The sequence below is a fragment of the Acomys minous genome (assembly GCF_964271855.1).
Source record: "Acomys minous genome assembly, chromosome: 10".
NCBI classification, from domain to species: domain Eukaryota; kingdom Metazoa; phylum Chordata; class Mammalia; order Rodentia; family Muridae; genus Acomys; species Acomys minous.
The window spans coordinates 97,250,222-97,272,302 of NC_140491.1; the positions used below are offsets into that span (position 1 = coordinate 97,250,222).

The following is a 22,081-nucleotide window of genomic DNA, read 5'->3' on the forward strand; positions in this document are numbered from 1 at the left end:
TGTTCAGGCTCCTGAATCTTCAACTCTCAGTTCAGAGAAGTTTCTTTTGGTGCCCTGTCTAAAGCCTGCCTCAGCATGATTAACAAAAATCCTTTGTGAGAATCTTACTATTACCCAGAGGTATGGTTTGGTCTTTGCTACTCAGAAAAGGAAATTGAAATATTGATTATTCCACTTCAAAAGCTTCTGCTGTCTAGTCATAAGTCAGGCCACATGGTTGACATATATATATATATATATATATATATATATATATATATATATATATATATATGTGTGTGTGTGTGTGTGTGTGTGTGTGTGTGTGTGTGTGTGAAAATATATATTTTTTTCTTGTTTTGGAAAGACACAGCCATGGTAAAGATTAATCCATTAAATGTTATTTAATGGCATACACTGAACCTTCCATATCAACATACCTGTTTTCACAGACTTCTCCATGATGGTGCTCTCAAAATATAGTCTCATTCACAAGAAAAGATGCTGCTAGGACTCCCCTCCAGGTAATAGTTTGCTGGGAAAAGGAGATTCAAATTAAACTTTCCTTTACCAGCAATATTAATTTAGTAGTAATATGATAGACTATAAAATCTATAACACGCCTTGTTAATAACACTCATACAATAGTCCTTTTGTTTTAAATTTTCACTGAAAGTCAGTGCTGAATACATCTGACCCTAGATTCTTTTGTTTGGGAAACTTTTACTTACTGCTTCTATTTTCCTAGGTGTTGTGGATCTGCTTGACTTCCTTGTATGATCTTGATTCAATGTTGGTAGATGGCATATATCAAAAATGTATCCACATACCCTAGGTTTTCCAGTTTGGTAAAGTACAATTCCTAAGTACGTCCACATGATTCTCTGATTTCCTCAGTTTCTGTTGTGATACTCCCTTTTACATATCTAATTTTATTAATTTGTATTTTTATATCTTTTAGTTAATTTGACTAAGTGTTTATCAATATTATTCATTTTAATAAAAGAACGAGGTCCTCAAAAAAATCTATAACACATGCACATGTGTATGTGTTCTTCCAAGTGTTTTGTATATATTTGGTATATGCATGGTGATTATTTTGTGGAAGTAATTTATTAAGCATGATTCTATGACTTAGGTAACATCATAAATTCAAGTCATGCTTGTTAATTTATCCATTTCACTATATGTTCATTCATTTACTTATTCATTAAAATGTTTATTAAAGTTCTATTAAGCATTCATCACCGAGATAGATGTGGGGAAAAAAGAGAACAGGACAAATTCAGGCCATACCATTATAGACCATAGACTGAGGAGTAATCTTTTGAATGAGGTCCCAAATGAATATATTCTCCATTCAGAGTTGGGGAAAAAAACAGCAAATCCTTCCATGCTCTTATGAAGAGAGCTGCATTGTTGTTACCTCTGATGTCCTGATCTGACTCTAGGAATTATACTTAGTTTACCAAAATGATTCATTCATTCATTTAGCTGAATGGCATTCTTGGCTTCCTGTCTCCAGCAGATCTATGTCTACCAGACCACAGGAGTTACAATGTCATGGTGAGAGAACTGATACCATGATACAGCTTAAAAATATTTGTGCACTTCTTATGTAATCAGGCATTTTAATAAAGGAAATAACTTTTATTTATTGCTGATCAAATCACTAAACCTTCCCTAGTAACTGTTCTACTTCCCATTTTGATGAAAATATTTGCTGCTTATTTTTACATGTTCCTGTCATCACATTGTCTATTGTTACACTGTTGCAACAGTATGAATTAATATAACTACTTTATCCTTTTACTAGACTGTTACTCAGAGAGATGGGGAAAGGATATAAAATAGAATATAATAAAGTAATTTATAAAGACAAGATTATGTATCTTTTGTAGTATGCAAGGTAAGCAATAACTGATACATTTTAAAGCCCACTTCTATTCAATTCTGTTCTAAATTTTGTTCTTGTTCTTCTTTTGCAATCTTCTGGAGTATAACTGCTGACACTCCAATGTCTTTTGTGTTGTTTCTTAAATTTTCTGCTACAGGGCTTGAAAAGTGGCTGAGCAGGCCTGACAATGATGGAAGGAGAGAATGATTGATTTTCAAATGGCATGGCATGCACACATGCAACCCCCGTCCCACCCAACACACATGCAGACACACATGCACATTTACCTACCATTCTATTAATTGTACATGACAAATTCCTCATTAGTTTTCTTGTGGGTAAATATAAGTAAAGTTCTCAGAACTCAACATTCTCGAACAGTGCAAATGTCATTCTTTCTCAGGTAAAAACCTTATCAACGTTCTTTGCTCCCGTCTTTGTCTTACAGCCCACATAATTTCCCAGGCTGGGACTCTTGGCTGTACCAAGGGAAACATCCAGAATTTCACAATTTCTCAGGTCATCTGGTCTTTCATCACTTCTGGTATATCTTCCTACTTGTTCTCAGTATTTAGAAATTGATTCCCGAAGATAGTATTATTGTTTACCACTGTTTTCCTTCAAAACTTTACAAAAATTTCATACCGGTGAAGTCCCCTCTGGCTCTTCACTTAACAATAGAGTCCAGATACCTTATTCTCCATTTTGTATTGCATTTATTGCACTTGTCATTATCTCAAATACTATGTGCTTCATTAATTTCTTTGCTTATTCTTTGACTGCTTCGTTCTTTCAGATTAGTATTTTCAATAACTTTTAAAAATTGGATGTAATTTTAATTTTTTATTAAAAATTTAAATTTTTACATATACATTTATATTATTACACATATGTAAAATAAACTACCTATTGCAAGAAGAACCATGACACAATCAGGAATTATATTAATGTTACATTCTTAGTGTTTTGGCTATTTGTATTTGGCAGCCTTGAAGAAATATATTTCCTATTTTTGTGCATCTAAAATTCTGAATGTAAATCAATATCTATCATATCTCATCATTATCAACTTAAAACATCTATCTAACCTAAAAACACCTTAACCCCTAAACAACTAAGCTTAATTATACAACTAAGCTATCTGGTCTTCAACTTCATCAGAGACTTGAGATGGAATAAAATTGATTACTGAGTATACTGGGAGAGCAGGTTAGTAACTTTTCAAATGAGAAGATGACAGAGACAGTTTGTTACCTGAATAGTCACCCAAAACTCTCTATAACATTGGAGCATCATCTTCAGCCTTCTGTCCCAATATATTTCACAGACATATTTGTGAGGCAGGAACTATTGAAGACTTGCTCACCCTGTCTTGGCAGAGTTTGGCTGTTGACTCTGCTGCATCTAAGCTTGCCTTTTTAAAGGCAGAATTCTGTCTGTGGTAGAAATGAGAACATTTTGCCCAGTGGCTTGTTTGCCACATTTGAAGCCATCTCCTTGAGGAGATCCTTTGACGTTCATCATCCTCTTTGAGGTAGGCTGGGTTTTGCCAGGAGTTAACCTTTCTCAATGTAAGTGAATCTTTAAAAAATAAAAACATTTTAAGTGCTATATTCTGTTTGCTTCTGAGATTTTTGAAGTCCTTATCTAACTATTTTTACCATATCTTTCTATAGAATCATATCTCTCTGTTGCATCTATTGTAGATGTATATCCTTGTAATAAAAATAGACTAGTAATTGATATGGCCATGATTTGATCAATTAACAATTAACTTGTATAACTTACTTATCCTGAACAGCCTGCAATAGCACTTTCAAAGTATTGGAAGTAAATCTTGTGTTATAACTGAGTTATATAGATGGGTACAATACCTTATATAAGAGTAGAAATATATATAATGTATGTGAAAAATAATCTTACATTTGAATTCTATAACACTGTATGTAAGATTAAACTTATTTTGCATCTATATACAAAATTCTATACCAGTGAATTAAAAATAACCTTGTGAGTGACAATAGAAGCATTAAGCTGAGGAGTAGATTCACTAATGTACTTTTTGTTCTATCTTCCCTAAATATTTCTATATTCCCCCTTCTTTTTTTTACAACCCCTATCTCTAAACCTAAGAATGTAAAATAAAGGAAAGGAGAGACATCTCTGTGTCCAACCTTGTTTTCTCTCTAAATAAGACCGATAATAACTTGTAACCAACTCCCATTGAAATAACCCTTTAAAGCCCAAGAAAGCAATCAAAAACCTCCCTCAACTCCTTTAAAGGAAATAGGGCATCATTCTCTTCCCTGATGTATTCCCGGGCACTAGTACAGTGAATATCAAATATCTGACATGCAAAAACTTTGACATAGCAACTGGCTAATAAGGAAAGTATTTTATTCTAAGTAGTATAATTATTATACTCATAAAGTCTGTAACAGTCTAGATAGGTTTGATTTCAATCAGCCTGGATTTCTAAGGAAGAATATAATACTTTTAGCTATTTTAATTTCAAAACAAAAGACTAGTGATACAATAAAGTATTAATCTTACAAAAACCTGGCTTTGTGTGACTAACTTTCTTGGATTTGAACAGCACATCCCAGTTTTAGATCCTCCTTTTTATTAATATGAAAATTGCTTTTGATGTGAGACAATGTAGACTAATTTTACATATTTTACAAATGCTTGTATAGGAAATGAAATTAGGTGGCTCAATACATAGGTTGGTTTTGACAATCAACTATTTGTCATCCCTTCTTCTCTTTCCCCCTTTTCTTGGGGCAAGAAGCCCTGTCTTTGTGATTACCCACACTTTGGCCTGTATTTCTTCATAAACATTTGGAATTAGTTTTACTATCCCTGGAATGGAAATAACAGCAGAAAAACAACTTCTATTTTTCAAGTAAGTGAAGATCCTGTTACTAAAACGTGATTGTCCTGATCACATTGTAAGAGAGCTCATGAGGTTAACAAAGGAGCATCATCTGATGGACAATAATAGACAAAGGCCTTCTCAAAACTTATTTTGTTCACATTTTGTTTTATTTTGAACTAGGTTTCAATAACCTCAAAAAAGTCAAAATTATTCATGAAAATAAAAGTCATCAATGTCTTTATATTACATGTGTGTTGTAGTGAAGTACTTCAGTGTGTACCAGCCCTAAACTCTTGCCCTAAAGTGTGTGTGTATGTGTGTGTATTTATTTTAAAGAAAAATTGAAACACAAACAGAGCATCACCAGGTTTATAGAACAATAACAACAGATTGCAAGACTGCTTACCAAATGTTTGGAAATGGGTTGATTTACTGGAAAAACATAATAATAGACTCAACAATACATACAACATTAGGATGCTGAGTAGCCAGCAAAAAGTTCAGAATATTTTTAAATGTTGATGTTTCCTCAGGGATCAATTAACTGCCTTCTTCTAACTCTAGAGACATCCATATTCAGATGTTTTTCCAGTCCCAAACTCACTTCCAACTCCGATCTTGCTATCTGCATTTGGGTATCCCTGGACAGTTGACCTAAGGAAATAATAATTCCCACTATTTACTGAGGAATTATTACATACTGGAAAATATTATAATTGGCATTAGCTTATTTTATTATCAGAACAATATAAACTTGTTCTTTAATCAATTTTACAAAACTGAGAATTCAAGAGTTCAAAAATGTATGCAAGTTGACATGGACATTATATTACATGTGAATACAAAGCTTCTTCCTTCCTTCCTTCCTTCCTTCATTCCTTCCTTCCTTTTCTTTACATTTCTCTTGTTTTTCTTTTTCCTGTTTTCTCAACTACTGGGACTCCAAGTCAGGGCTTTCCACATGCTGGGCAAGTACTCTACTACTGAACGGTCCTCTGGCTTCTCCAGCAAAGTCTCTTACTACAGCTTCACACTTGGGTTGAGGACTTGGCATCCTTTGTGGTACACAAGAAACCTTTCGTACAAACTTTAATAATTAGTGAATGTTTTATCTTTCGAAAATTAACAAATGGATAAATATTTCTTTATCTTTGACACTAAATGAGAATTTGTTGGAAATGTATGATTTACCACATGTTATAGAAGAAACAAGCAGACTTGGGGAAAACACATTATATATTTGGGTAAATTAAGACAAACCACCTGGTTCAGGTCATTAACACTGCAGTGTTTCTCACCCTGACATGGGAATTATCACTCCAATTATTTTATGTTAAGAAAGAGGATCACATTTTTTCCTCAGTCTTTTCTCAATGCAGTTTGAAGAATCCTTGCTATAAACAAAGCAGCATTCCCTGGGTCATTTTTGTAGAAATATTATATTTTTGGTTTTACTACATTTATTAAAAACAAACAACATCTTCTAACTTCGTATCAATGCTGAATGTGGATGTGGACATTGTAATTCTTTATGTTAATTAGATTTGGGACAAAAATTTTATTTGTAACCTAAGCAAATTAAACGTCAGTTACAACATAAAGTAAAATGCATCTTCTTAGAGGCAAATAGCACAGGTTTGAATTCTTACCTGGCTGCTTAAAGTTGCAGGAAGCATAGTAAGTTGGTTCATTAGGATGTATTTCAGTTTTTAAATATATTTATTGTTATAAAAACATATTTCTTATGGCTTATATAAAGGATAAATTAAATAATTATGCAAATCATTCAGTATTGTACTTGATAGTATCCTAAAGGTGGATTTTTGTTGCTGTTACTGTTGTTAAACAATATATAGCATATTGGCTCATTTAAGATGTATATAAAGTTTGGCAGTTGCCAAATAATTACTGATATTTAAGTTAAATAAGTTTCTTTTTTATTTTTGAGATGAGGTCTCCCTACTTATCTCAAGCTGTCCTGATACTACTCATGATGAAGACCAGGCTGGCTTCAAACTCACTGAGATCTGCCTGCTTCTGCTTCCAGAGTACTGGTTTTAAAGGTGTGTGCTACTACACCTGGCTCAAATAATTTTATTTTAAGAAAGATAATGCTATATTTTGAGTACAAGAATGAATGAAGATCAAGTTACAATAAGTGTTAACAGGTCACTTAACACCTCAATTTGAAATACAGAACTCTCATCCTAAATTTGAATTGTTGAATATGAAACCTAACCTGTGACTACCAAAACTTGGAAAGCTTGAATGCTTTTAAAAAGCCACAAAGGATAAAATGCTATAGTGATAGGGAGAGGTGAAGGCCAAGAGAGAAGATATGAGTGAAATACAGAGGATAAGGTGCAAGAGTTGAGGTGACAGATTTGCAGGTGAATAAGTCTATTTGAAAGTGGAAGAGGATGGAGGAAGAGGGTGGGTGGGTGAGATTGGGAAAAAAAAATAAAAATTACAAAATCATCTATAGCAATTCATATGTATGCTGACTATGGATAAGTTTTAGTGATTGTTTTATACAAAGTGATGTTTTCTTGAAAATTATAAACTGCCTTAAATAATAATAATATATGTGTGTATATATATGTATAAAGTAATTTCTGTTGATGCTCTTTAAATAGGCAGTAAATGCAAATATTCTTTAATTTGGGAACGTATTAATAGCATCTGTGTTTTGTAGATGGCATGTCAGTGTCATAATAGTAATGTAAATTCTTTTATTAATTCTATTTTCAATCTCATTTTAAAATTTACTTATTTTTGAAAAATTTATGAGTATGGTATTTATATCATTTCAATGTTGCTTTCTCCCTATTCAATTCCTTTTCTCTCCCCCATTCCCTCTCAAGCTCATGATCTTATCTTTTAAAATCACACACACACACACACACACACACACACACACACACACACACACCATCTGTTGAGTCCATCTACTGTACATGTGATGGCAGCAAACCACTTGGGATTGACTAATCTATCAGGGACATTGTCTTTGAAAAGAACTTGTTCTTTCCCTCTAAGTAGCATTGATTGTCTGGACTTGTCATCTTGCAATAGGACCTTGTGAACATTCTTCTGTCCATGTTAGCATGTCAAGTCATGTGTTCAAAATGTATGTTTTCAGTAATAGGCACTTTCCTTCAAGTTCTAGGAAACAGCCAAGAACAATAATGGTCTGTATTATTGGGAGTCTCTTGGAATCCCCGTGGTTGACAACCTGAAAGGGTTCTTATGCCTAGTATTGTAGTTTTTGTTAGTCTGTGGCTCATGAGGTGAGAATTAACACCTTTTGTGGTGTAATTCTCTTTAAACTATATATACCACACACCCATGTTATGTCACATGGGTACACACCCACCCACACACACACACACACACACACTGCACTTTGAGTAAATACATAAGACAGCGTATTTCTCTCTCGCTTTTTCACTTTCCTTCCTCCCTTCCTTGTGCATGACCTTCTTCCTCACTTCAGTATCACTTGGTTTTTTGTTTGTTTGGTTTTTTTGAGACAGAGTTTCTCTTTCTCAGACTTACTTTGTAGACCAGGCTGGCCTCAAACTCATAAAGATCTGCCTGACTGCCTCCTCAGGTGCTGGGATTGCAGGTGTGCACCTCCGCACCACACACAGTATTATTTGATATAGTATGCTTCTACTCTAGTTTAATATTCAATTAAAAATATTTATAACAAATTCAAATATTTAGGGATTTTTTCCTTTTAGTTATACAATATTCCTTCAGAGACAATTAGCTTTAAACTAAATAAACCCAAACAAAAGAAAAACAAGCAAAAAAAAAAAAAAGAAAGAAAAAGAAAAAAAGAACCCAAGAGATAAACCCCAACTTACTTTGTTTCTATGTTTTACACGAGTAACAGCTGCCTTTTCCATCCACGTGCTATGTATGTGGCAAAGCTCTCTATGCTTTGGCATTGGCAACATCATGTATGTGAAATGTTTTACTTTGCCGTATACACAAATGTATGGGGAACCCTTTTCTATGCTCTAAACTTGATTTCAGAAGTCATCTTCCCTGGGATGTCCTCCATGGTATCCCCTCTGTTCTGAAACAGGTGGCCCCTTTGCTTCTTTCACATCCTGATGGCATTCAGACTGTCCTTGGATATGTCTGAGTATTCATCTTCTTTGCACACTGTAGTCTTGGGAAATATTTCCCTAGCTTTTCTAGTGCCTTGAACAAGACAGAGATCATAGGAATTATTAGGTAAATGCTGATTAAATGATCACACCAGTGTTTTTCTTTATTTATGAGATGATTATGTTCCTGAGAAATATTGAAATGCTTAAGTAAATATTAATTTTCATGATAAATAAAAATTTCTTCTTGTTAAATTATGGTTTGCTACATTTATTTATTTATTTTGAAAGTGTATCAGAAATATATTATTGTGGGCCTAGCTCCACTGCTCAGATGTAGTAGCACAGTCTCCTTGTGGATCCCACATGTGGAGAGTAGAGACTACTTCAGACATGCACTCTGGCCACCAAACTTAGATCACTTCCCCCTGGCAAGATGGCCATATCAGGCTACAGAGGAAGAGGTTACGGTTGGTACAGATGAGACGTGATAGGCTGAGTACTTGCTATATTTGTATTGAAGAAAGATAATATTTTTGTATCATAACCAAGTTTGGACTTACTTAAGTGTCTTTAATTTTTCATTTATTTATTGTGTTTAATTCTTAGGAGTAGATGATGCAATAGCAAACCCAGCTGAATTTCAGGAGACTAAATCCAGATATTTGGATACTGGTTCCAAATAGTAGCAGTGTAAGAAAATGTATGGGATCCAAGATGTCTAAAGGCTTCTGGAATGGAAGAGAGGAAGAACTGGAAATGAGTAAGTCATTTATTGCCAGTGAACACTTTTTATGTGTGCTCTTTTTTTTATTAGTTGAATGTTCCCTTAGAATAAAGAAAGAAAAGAAGAAGCAATGATAGCCACTTCAAATAAACACACAGAATTTGAAAACAGAGAGAACTTTTGCTCCATTCCCAACTAGAGGCCTTGAAACATTGCCTCAGTTTTGATTCAGCCTGGGTGAAATAGAATAGATACACCTTAACAGGTCTAATCTAAGAGTTTATTTAGATAATATGTCTTTTAGATAAGGGTTTCCACTTCATGTTTGTAAATTAACAATATTGTCTTAAATTCAATAGAAAGATTTTTTTTTTTTAAAGGACTATACCTACGAGCTTCAGAAAAGTCAGAAAGTATGTATGGCATGCTGAATGCTAAGCGACTGTCTCTAGTGAGCGAGATTATAAATCACTGGGCTTTGTTTTGGTTGTTATTTTTTCTCTATGTCATTCTGGATTTCCCTGGCTAAATATTAACCTTTAGCTTTTATCTTCTTTCTTTACTAACACATTAGTTAGGCAGTACATCCAAAGTTAATGATGCTTTAGTAAATTCTGGGCAGCTCATTCTATGACCATAATAATATATTGAAAAGTCACCATTTTCTTCTTTTAGAGAAGCAGGTACCAGAAAATACATAAGTGTTTATTGAAATGGCTGATAAAATACCACCCTAAAATTATTTTATGGTATGTCAAAATTCTAGTTTCAGATAGATTTTCTTTCACAGAAAAATAAGCCCATTTATAAGTAATTAGAAAGCGTATTTTGAAATCCTCTGACAATTATAGTAAAATAAGAATATATATTCAGGCTGTTAGATTATCTAAGATCATGTAAAGTTTATTTGAATATTGATACATGAAATGTATCAGAGTACTATTGACTAATAGTTTGGTTACTTATGATGAGTGGAGAAATTGCTGAGCATTGATTTTTCTTCTTTTTTAATGTAAGAATTGTAATTGTTAACAGAGTGGAAACTCTACAGTAAACAATCTTTTTAATCATAATTTAAGAATTTATATATGGTACATTCTGAATTATGAATATTTTGATGTTATTTAATTTAAAGTTGATTATTTAATTTGCTGTATAAAGGATTTGTTAAAGATCATTTTACCACAAGTTCAACTTTGTAATAAGTGCTATATTGCTGTTTTCAAGTTAGGAACAGAAATGATACATTCAAGACCATTTAGAAAAGACAGCAGTAATTAGACAAAAGGCTGATAATTGGAGAAGTAATAAGTTGAGACATGATATTTTAAAATTTTATAACAAAGAAGGGAAAATTTAACTTTTCCCCAGAAAATAATCCCCTGAAGGACTTTAAATCTCTATAGTACAGGTAAGAAAAATGCATTTAAAATTTATATATTATTTTATTTCATTATATTGTCAAATAATGTTTTAATTATTCTCTAAGCTGTGAACTTTTGAGAGCAGAGCCCATGTCTTACTTGTTTCCATGTAGTTTCTAGTACATCAGAGACCTTCAGTACTTACTGAATGGAGCTAGTTTAGACAAAGATGCTGTTTTCTAGCCTCTTGATAAGATAAACATTGTCTTAGTATGAATATCTTATTCCCAGAACTTAAAATAGTAAAAAGAAATAGGAACCAAGTGTGCATTGAGTCCAGGATGATTTGTACTCTTGGGAGATGAGATAAAGTTGAACTCAGCAAGAATCTTCGGATGCAGGACAGACCAAGGAAGGAAGCACACATGGTGGGTCTCTTTCCCTCCAAACAAATGGATTGGCTAGGACATGGACAGCTAGAGATGAAGTTGACTTTTTTGTTCAGTGCACTTTTTTAATTCCTTTTTGTATAGTTGGACTCTGGCTGATCTTTACTTTCATTTCATTCTTCAGAGAGGAAAATTCCACTTTAATATTACTGGATATGACAGGAAAAATAGCATTAGTAAACAGAGTACCTCAAATATGGTAGGATTGACTGAATGAAAACTATTGTCACATTCTTGGGGGGTGTATACAGTTTTTAATATGATGCTTTAAATTCTGAGTGTTACAGTATTCTAGTAGATTCTTACTGGATTTCTAAACAAGAGGAACTGACTTTTAATCACCTAGGTCAGTGGTTCTCAATCTTCCTAAAGCTGTGACCCCAGTTTCTCAAGTTGTCGTGACCTCCAACCATAAAATTATTTTGTTACTGCTTAATAACTATAACTTTGCTACTGTTATGAATCATAATGCAGATATCTGATAAGGGATTGTGACCCACAAGTTGAGAACTGCTGATCTAGACCCAAGGAAACTTTACTGTAGGAGAAATGCTTTGGATTGGGAATTATACAAAATTCACTTTGGAGCAATATTTATAAGGGAAACCTCCAGATAATTTATCTCATGGTTTCCACTAAGGATGTACAGATAAGATATACTCATGAATTTTAGATTTTCTTATACAATTTGGAGTATCTCTTCTCTTTTGTTTCTCTGTACCACCAGAGTTTGGAAAACAATTATGTTGGACTAGAAAATTCTTTGTTTTCTTGGTAAAAATTCCATTATCTAGTTATGAATATTTTCTTTTCTACTATTATCAATTTTGGTTAGGGTGTTGATTGTTCTACTTTCTCAGGTTTTGGCCATTTGCTTTAAGATACTTTATAAAACAGAGATACTAAGTTTAATGAGGTTATAGTCTTGTCTTCTTTCCTTTTTGCTAGGCAAGTGTTTGATGGTTTTGATCAGAGATGTATAGAAAGAAAATTATATTAAACCTATTATTTATTATTGTATATCTTGTGTGTATCTGTGGAGATCAGAGCACAACTTGTGTGAGTCTGTTCTCCCCTACTGTGCGTGGTCAGGGAAGGGTATCAGGTCATTAGGCTTGGTGGCTAGAGCCGTTTCCTGCTGAGCATCTCATTGACCTTGAGCTTTAGTAGTAGCTCTGATGGCTCCTATTACACTAATTCTTCTAATAGAGTAAGCATCCAAGCAACGATTGTTTCAGGAAAGCATGTTCATAGTTTACTTACATATATTGTAGAAAATGCTGATTAATAAAAATTCAAAAGTTAGACTTTTATTAGTTATCTTTGAATTAATTTAGAAAGCATATAAATTAGGTGGTTTAGGATTACTTCCTTGAATGGAAATAAATGTTTAAAAGAAATTTTTATTATTCTATTCAAATAAATTATTTCTGATTGCTTGTATGGATTTTTGTATGGGTAGGAACATTTACTTATCAATTTGTTGTACCAAGTCATGTTGAAGCCCCTTTAGTGGATTCCTAATCAATAGCTTGTGATTTAATTCCATTGGGCAATCTAAATGTCCTATGAACAACGTAAATACTCTTATCATTATAGCACAAAAACAAGTAGTTTCCCACAAAGTAGTAAAAACTTATTGTAAGAATTGTATTGAAGATGAATTCCATTTGCAATGAGAGATATATAAACTTTAGTGTATTATTAATCTTATTTTATGTAAATTTCTGCCAATTAAAGATCATAAATTCTGGTGATGTTTTAGGTTTACAATAAACTATAGTCTTAATTTTCAGTCATCCTATTTCAACTCTTAGATCTTTATTTTTATTTATTTTTAACTTTTATGCTCTTAGTCTGAGGTCCAGTGATAGATGGATTTCATTACTTAAAATAGATACAGCCAGGACAGTGCTGGCTCACACCTGTAACCCCAGCTCCTAGGAGGGAGAGACAGGAAAGTAAGCAATTGAAAGCTAATCTCTACTACTTACAGAGACTCTCAAAGACCTAAGAGAGGGGCGTGCTGCTTGGTGGTAGAATATTTTTTAGCATATCCAAAGCTCTGACTTGGACTCCTCATTCAGAAAATAGATCTCATAATTTCAGGTCATATGTATATAGCCATTCAATGACCATCACCAATTCTTTTCATCTAACAATATTTTTGACTCTATTTCTTCCATGAATTATTTAACTAGTTAAGGCAAAGGAATATATGATTAGGGTGCTCATCAGATTTGCTATTTTTACGTTATGCTTTACTTTCTTAAATATCATTGTTATTGTCGAAATATTTTTCATCACTGGCTTTTGAGAGACAACATTTAGAAAAAATATCTTAATTTTAATAGTGTATGATTACCAAAGCTTCTGACATTTTAAACATTAAAAATACCCTTTTTACTAATTTAACAATGACAAAAATTTAAAATTAGCGAATAGGTCAAGCTCACTGACATTCTAATTTTGAGGTCATATTACCTCAAATATCACACTAAATAATAGTAGCTAAGACAACTCCTAATAGGACTTGCACTGACATCACCATGTCTGAACGGTTATTTCCTATGGGATCCTGGAATGCAGTGAATGCCTCAAGGTGTCATATTCAGACTAAGCTGGTTAGAGTCCAGCATGAACTCATTTGTTTAAGAAGTTAGCATCTCAGGCACAATTCTTAACGCCCTTTGGACTTGTAGCACTGTAGGCTCTACTTTATCCAAGTATCCAGGTGTGGGTAGTGATTCGGGGCTTCAGGATCTCTCTCACCCGCTCAAGGATCCAAGGCAGTCAGTGCAAAAGCTGGCCAGCAGCCCGAGTGAGTAGGAGCCATGTGACTCTGGTGAGTTGGAGTGTGCAGTTGCCTCCTGCTTCAGAGCTACCTGATCCGAATACTAAGCAGAACGAGTGCCGGGCTGAGTGGAAGGCACCAAAGACACTGCAGAGCAAGGTGCTTTTTCCAGAGGTGTTACAGAACATGGAGATTAAAGACCAGGGAGCCCAAATGGAGCCGCTGCTGCCAACGGTAAGAAACAACCTGCTGTCAAATAGATTAACTGCTTTGCTGCAGAACCTGTCAGGCAAGCTGAACGCTGCTAGGTGCTGGGAGAGTGTACTTTTGGGGTGGTGGATAGCTCCCACAACATATGGACAGGGTCTCCTCCCATCTCCGGAGACTGAAACGCTTAAAGCAGAGAGCACATGCTTTTTTTTTTTCCACCTTCTCAATATGGATGCAGCATGGTGATGAAATGTCTCATGTTTGTTGCTGTTTGAAGAAATGGCTAAGGTTTAGCAGCAGGGGCAGCTGTGTGTCTTTCTCCCTGCCTGATAATGCTTATTATCTTTCTGTTTCCGGAAGATTTGCAGTGCTGGCTCAAGCCCCTGCAAAGAAGCCCCCTTTATCCTATTTAGCCCTTGATGCATTTCTTCCCTGTGCTTCATCCCCAGGCAGTGAGGTGAGGGAAGCTGCTGCTGTTGCAGCTCTAAGGATTTAGTCTCAGCAGAGAACAGGGGGAAAGGATAGTGTGTGTGTGTGTGTGTGTGTGTGTGCTATCTGTCAGTATCTTTTTCAAAGGGAAGTGTATCACAGTTCATGTACGTGGAAGATGTGAGTTTTTGGAAGACAGGCACGCTCTTCACATTTGAGTGTCTGAAAGGTTCCTGAACTGTCATTTGGAATTGGCCCATTTGTTTATTGCTGGCTCCTTCAGCCGCCTGCTTGCTTTAATACTTGGGATGATTGATTTGCCTGTCTTCTACACAATCCCTCTGTCTGGCACACGGACTTTGGACTGCAGGCAGCATCCTCTTTAGTCTGGGGCATCTCATGTTGCTATGTTTAAGGACGGCGTGGGTGAGGGGGGCGGTCAGCATTTACGTGGTGAGGCAGAGGTGCTAAATGTTAGCTCCTTGCTTTCTATCAGCGCAATCACGGCTTAGAGGCTTAGAACAGCAGCTATCTCCTCAGCACCAAACCACATAAGCGGCTATTTTTTAGCTGTTCGGTTGTGACCCTCCTTTCAGACTAGGGCTGCTGTAAACAGTCCATCTCCAAATCCCTCCACACTCATCCTTTGAACACACAGTTAAATGATATCAGAGGAGGATAGAGCAATTTCTGGGCCACTGATTTAGGGCCTTCGGTGGCAGCCGGACTTTAATGCTGCAAAAAAGATCTCAGTTTGCTTCCTGCATCAGCTGTGGCTGCTGAGCATGCCCAGTGCTTCCCAGGACGTCAGGTTTGGATAGGGAGGGAGCCGAGAAGTGGGAAGAACATCAGTGTCACCACGAAAAGAGCCTAAATTAAAAGCAAGGACAGTGTCGGCAGGGATGGGGGGTGGGGTGGGGGATGGGTTGGGGTTGGGAAAGGATGCCAGTTTAGCCAGCCTGCTTAACGTTAGAGCCAGTGTGTGTGTGTGTGTGTGTGTGTGTGTGTGTGTGTAGTTTTGGGGGAAATGAGTAAAAATTTGTGTACTCTCTTAACTTGAATAGATACGTAAATTATGATTCTGTGGTTACTCCAAATAAATAGTGTTAATGACACAAGGAGCTGTTCTGTAAACAGCAGGGAGGAACTATACACAGGAATTACAGGATGGAGGTTTAGGAAAGATTAAATATAGGGGGAAAATCCCTTTTGTGGCAGGGGGTGGGGTTGGTGGGGGCTGGGACTTGCCCTAGAAAAGCAGGCTGAATCCAGTTTGATGTGGTTTATGGATTGTCACTTGGTGGGAGCAGTTAAAGGATTTAAGACCAAATGAGGATTATCTGGAGGAGTTTAGAAATGGATGACATTACTGTGCTACATGGGCAAGTGGTTTGGAGCTTAAAAGAGCAAGGAACATAAAAGTTTGGTTAGAAAAGAGGATCTACAGTGTTTGGTAGGAAAAAAAATTACTGGCCACGTTTAAAAGTTTGCATTTCATGGGTCTTAATAGCTAGTATAGAATAGTTTTACAGTTTATGATTGGCAAGGCAGAATTATGTTAGCAATATGTTAAAAAATGAGCCTAAGAAATTAGGAAGATTGGTGAATTTTTGACCTGGTTTTACATTTGTATAGTGTTTTTAACTTCTTCAATTGCTTTAATTAAAAAAATCATGTATGTCATGTAAAATCATCTTTTATTATCTTTATTTTAATCAAGGCAAATGGAGTCTAAATAAAATGTTGAAGGTTATATAGAAGACAGGACTACAATATAGGTCTTCTAAAACTAGTTTAAAAAATATCACACAGTATTTTTATGTTAGATTTTTAATCAGGCTTACTGAAATCAGTTTCTCGGCTCTTTATAATGTAAACATATATAAAGAGAAAGCAATAGTTTTGGGGGGGTTATTTTAGAAAATTCTTCAGATGCCTTTCCAAACAATTATCTGAGAGGCAATGTGAGGTATTATTTAGGAACATATTGTACTGGAGCCTGGCACTGCTTTTTTTTAAAATACTGTAACCTTAGAAAACTTAGGTCTTACATTCCACAACTAGAATATGGAAAGGCTATCGTATATCCTTTTCATTTAGTTTTGAAAAATATTTGTTTATTTATTTCTTTGTGTGTAGGGGTGACTTCACCATGACACATTGTGGGGGTCAGGGGACAACTTGCAAGAGTCAGTTCTATTCTTTCATGATGGGACCTTGGTATTAGATGAACTCAGGTCCTTGGGGTTGGTAGCAGGTACCTTTATCAAATGATTTATCTCACTGGTTGAAAGTCACAATTTAAATCTAGCTTGATCACATAGGAATGGATGGTGGAATTTAGCATCTTTTTGTGTTTATTTATGGATATGTAAGTCAGTGGTGAAGCACTGGCCTAGCATGTACAGTTCTCTGATTTCAGTCCTGAGTGTTGTAGTCAGCTGTCACATATGATTCTATTCTTACCGTTTAACAAATGGGGATACTAGAGGCTAGAGTTGGAATAACTTGGTAATCACCACACTTGGAGAAGTATGGACAGGTGAGAGAGAAGAAATGGGAGACAGGTCCCGTTCGGGCAGGGACGGAACTCAGCCTCTGGCGAACCCTTCCCTGCAGACATCACGTTAGCTGACCTCTTCGCTGGTGTGCTTAGAGGTGGGGAGGAGCTGGCTCATTTAGCCAACTACCTGTAGGCAGAGATCTGTCTAGTTTGCTATGTTATTTGTGAAAAAGAAGATAAGATGATCTTAGAGAACAAAAGAAAGTTAGAAAAGAGATAACATGGATTGGCCAAGTAACATTTTTATTTAATTTGAATTGCAATCTAAATTATAACTTTAATTTAAAACAAAATTGTTTCATACTACTATACAGGAAAACATGTAATAGAAGAGATCACTCCTAATTCTTACTTGAATATCTACTCTAGAAAAGTGAACTATCAAAATAAAGATATGCATAGGGTGCTAAGGCTGTGAGAACAGGTGGGAAAATCTAAAATCTACATGTATTAAGTTTATGGAAAAGTTTTTGAGGTCAGCTTAAGGAAGTAGGATAGTTTAGAATGGAAAGGGAAAATCTGGGCCAAGGCAGCAGTCTAAATAGACTCAGCATGCGTGGCTGTGTGTTTAGGACATCATCTTAGTTCAGGCTTTGATGGTGGCTGTTGCAGGTGTGCCTCCACAGACAGAAGCACCTTACAATGTGCCGAGAGTGAATGCAGAAGTGTGAGTACACTTTCAGCCTTTGTGTCCAAAGAAACTTCAACTCGGATCTTCTCATCTCTTACACAGTATAAGATTATTTGACTTTTTGAGTGCTTCCACAGTCAGTCTGTGCAGTAGATGCTAGCCAGGAGTCAGTTGTGTAGTTATGCGGTGAGACTTGAACCTAGGGACTCACACACTGAAGCAAACACTTTATTAGTGAGCCATATCCCAGTCCTCCATTTTATTTCTAGATAAAAGAAATGTAAGCTGAAGATCTGATACTTTTCAAACAGAGTCTTACCTTGCAATACAGACTCGCCTAAAACTCAAGGAAATGGTGTGCTTCAGCACTGGAACAGCTAGAGCTGCATAAATACGCTATCACCCCTGGCTTTGATACTTCTGTCATAAAAATTATGTTATATACTCCTTGGAGTATGTTATTTTTCTTTAGAAACAAGGAGCAATTCATATATAATACATCATTTATGAAATAGTATGTATATATTTTAATAAGCATTGTATTTGTATATGAGCATGCTAAATAATGGGTTTTACTATGAAATATTCATATATATATAATGTATATAAATGTACTTTTATCATATTAATTCTCCCTTTATCCTCTCTTCCTCCTTTCTCTCCAATCTCCAACCTGTCCTCTAATAGGCTTTCTTCTACTTACATGTCACACACCCATACACACACACACACACACACTCACACACACACACACACACACTCACGCACATATGCACATATGCACAGACACTCCCCCACACACACACATGCAATGTTTTATCAAGTTTTGTTTTTGCAAATGACTCTGTTGTTTCTGTGAAGAAGCTTGACACTTTTCAGGAAGTCTTGTTTTTGGTTCCTGGAGTAATGTATAATAGCATTCGTTTCCCTTCTAGAAAGCACTTTTTTTTTTTTTTTTTTTTTGCGAGACAAGGTCTCTCTGTGTAGCCTTGGCTGTCCTAGACTCACTTTGTAGACTAGGCTGGCCTCGAACTCACAGCGATCCGCCTGCCTCTGCCTCCCAAGTGCTGGGATTAAAGGCGTGTGCCACCACCGCCCGGCTTAGAAAGCACTTGTTAATGTCTGTATCTTAAAGTGTCTTCCCTACACTTTTCTTCAGCCATTTTGAGTTTTAAAATCTTATTCTGAGGCCTTTTCTCTATCCTGAGTTAATATTGGGGGGGGGGGCGGGTATAGGGTGAGAGATTGCAACCTAATTTCATTATTCTGACTTCATTCTTACTTCATTCTACACGTGGATATCTAGTTTTCCAAACACTATTTGTTAATAGAGCGTTCTCCCCTTTTCAATGAATTTCTTTGGACCTTTGTAAATAATTACATGGGTACAGCACTGCGGACTTATTTCTTCGTCCTCTACTCTGTTTTATTGGGCTCTATGTCATGACTAAGCCTTTAATTATTCCAAGGATATCAGTAAAAGGGTTTTGCTAAGTTGTATGCTCATGATAATTGATGTCTCATTATGCATTGAAATAATTAATTTATTGTTTTTCTTATTTAGATGTTAGAGATGAGTATTAGTTTCCTAGGTCGTTTATAAAACAATCTTCTTGTTTAAAACAATGTACATTTATTGTCCCATGGTTCTGGAAATTTAAATCAAGATGTCATCAAGTGTTTGCCTCTTCCTTTGCATGATTGTCACCCCCACCCCCCACCCCCCCCCCCCCCGTCTCCTCTCTCTTTTGGTAAATATACCAATCATATTTGATGAGAGCACACTCTAATCATTCCACCTTGACTTGCAAAAATGTGAAGATCTCATTTGCAAGCTAAGATCCCAGTCACAGACATTAAGAATTTATAGCCCCAATATCCTTTTTTTTTTTTTTTGAGAGCATAGTTTCGCCCATAACAAAGCATGTGATGTTTTAGTTACAGCTGTCTATGTTCACTCTCACATTTCAATGATGATTAAAGTTCTTTATAAATTACGTAAAAGGTGAAAACCTGGCAAGCAAAATGACTCATCTATTAAGTTAATTTTCCACCACGCCTGACAACAAGAGTTCAGTCCCTTGAACCAGAGGTCAAATGAAAGAATCAACTACTTCAAGAAGTCCTCTGATTTCTATATGCAACACACACACACACACACACACACACACAGAGATACACACACACAGGGTAAAAAATTTAAAACTTAAAATCTTACTATTTAGATATCATAATTTCTAATATTAAAACCAACAAAGGAAATTATCATCAAGTGCTACATGTAAAATCCTTTCTATCTATCTTTTTCTTGTTCCTCTTCTCTCTCCCATTCCTTATGACTTCCAATCTTGTTCATTTCCCTCTTTGTTTTGCTGTGTAGCCTAGGATGCCATGAAACTTGATGTGTAGCTCACCCTGTCCTTAGCTTATGATCTGCCTTCCTTAGCCTTCTGAGTACTGGGCTTACAGACATGTGCCACACATGCTTTGAATTCTCTCTAGTACTTAAAGGCTGGTATCTGGAGTCTTTCTTGACACATCTGACAGGCCTGTGCATACATGTGATCACATTTACTGTTTCCAATAACTGAAAAAAACACATTGTGGGGTTTAGTTTGTTTATTTTGTGTTTTAGTTTCACTTTTCGAGACAGGATTTCTTTGTCTCCCTGGCTATCCTTGAACTCACTCTGTAGATTAGGCTGGCCTTGAACTCAGAGCTCCCCTTTTCTATGCCTCCTGAGTGCTGGGACTAAAGTCATGTGCCAACAGACATGGCTTCAGAAACCTTGGTTTTTTTAAAATTAAAATTTCTTATTATAATTTATTAAGATTACATCCAAATTGTTATCCCCCTCAATTGTATCTTCCCATTCCCCCTCCCTCTCTCTTTTGCCCTATTCCCTGTCCTAGACTTCTGAAAGAAGGGGCTCCTCCTCCCCCACCATATGACCACAGCCTATTAGGTCTCATCCTGATAGCCTGCTTCCCCTTCCTCTGTGTGCACGCCAGGTCTCTCCACCAAGGGGAAGTGACCAAATTGGCGGCACCAGAGTTCATGTCAGAGGCAGTCCCCACTCTCTCCACAACTGTGGAGAATGAGCTGTCTATTGGCTAGATCTGAACAGGGGCTCTAGGGTTACTGCATGCATTGTCCTTGGGTAGTACAACAGTTTGTGTAAGTCCCCTGTGTCCAAAACCACCAGCTTTGATGATCTCCTTTGTGAGGCTCCTGAACCCTCTGGATCCTTCTGTCACCTTATTCTTCCATATTTCTCTCATCCGGAGTCCATCAGCGAGTCCCAGCGTCTTTCCCCACTGAATAGAGACTCTCAGAGGCCATCTATGTTGGGCTAATATCCACTTATAAGTGAGTACCATGTATGTCTTTCTGGGTCTGGGTTATCTCACTCAGGATGATCTTTTCTAGTTTCACCCATTTGCCTGCAAATTTCAAGATTTATTTGTTTTTAATAGCTGAGTAGTATTCCATTGTGTAAATGTACCACAGTTTCTTTATTCATTCTTCGCTTGAGGGAACATCTTAGGTTTTTTCCAGATTCTGACTACTATGAATAAGGCTGACATGAACATAGTTGAGCAAACATCCTTTTGTATGGTGGAACATCTTTCAGGTATATGCCCAGGAATTGTATAGCTGGGTCTTAAGGTAGTACAATTCCCAATTTTCTGAGAAAGTGCCAGAGTAATTTCCAAAGTGGTTGTACAAGTTTGCATTCCCACCAGCAATGGAAGAGTGTTCCCCTGTGCAGACACCTTGTTTTAAATTCATTTATTTTAAAAGAATTTTGTTGGTATATAATGCATATCACCTAATTTTCCCATTTTAAGTATGCAATTCGACAAGTTTCAGAAAATTTATAGAGTAATGAAACGGCCAGTATAATCTTGTTTAAAACACTTATTGCTCACCCCAGGAATTTCTTTCAAGCCAGATAAAATCCCAGCATGAAGGGGAGAAGTAATTTCAAATTCCAACTCATAGAAAAGGAACTGAGGACATCCCCACACCAGAAGTA

The 22,081-nt window shown here is 36.0% G+C and overlaps 1 protein-coding gene across 6 annotated transcripts in view; it reads left to right on the plus strand.

Annotated features, from left to right (window-relative positions):
• Positions 1-14,096: 14,096 nt before the first annotated feature.
• The window catches only part of SLC4A10 (solute carrier family 4 member 10), a 257,846-nt gene continuing 249,861 nt past the window's right edge, over positions 14,097-22,081 (plus strand). For 2 of the 6 annotated variants that reach the window (XM_084797968.1, XM_084797974.1), the window contains exon 1: positions 14,212-14,443. In XM_084797968.1, coding sequence (XP_084654094.1) covers positions 14,396-14,443 — 48 coding nt within the window. In that variant the 5' untranslated portion in view covers positions 14,212-14,395. Of the gene's footprint in view, positions 14,444-22,081 lie in introns of all 6 variants that reach the window. The other 4 variants (XM_084797971.1, XM_084797972.1, XM_084797965.1 and 1 more) reach the window with 3 other exon arrangements.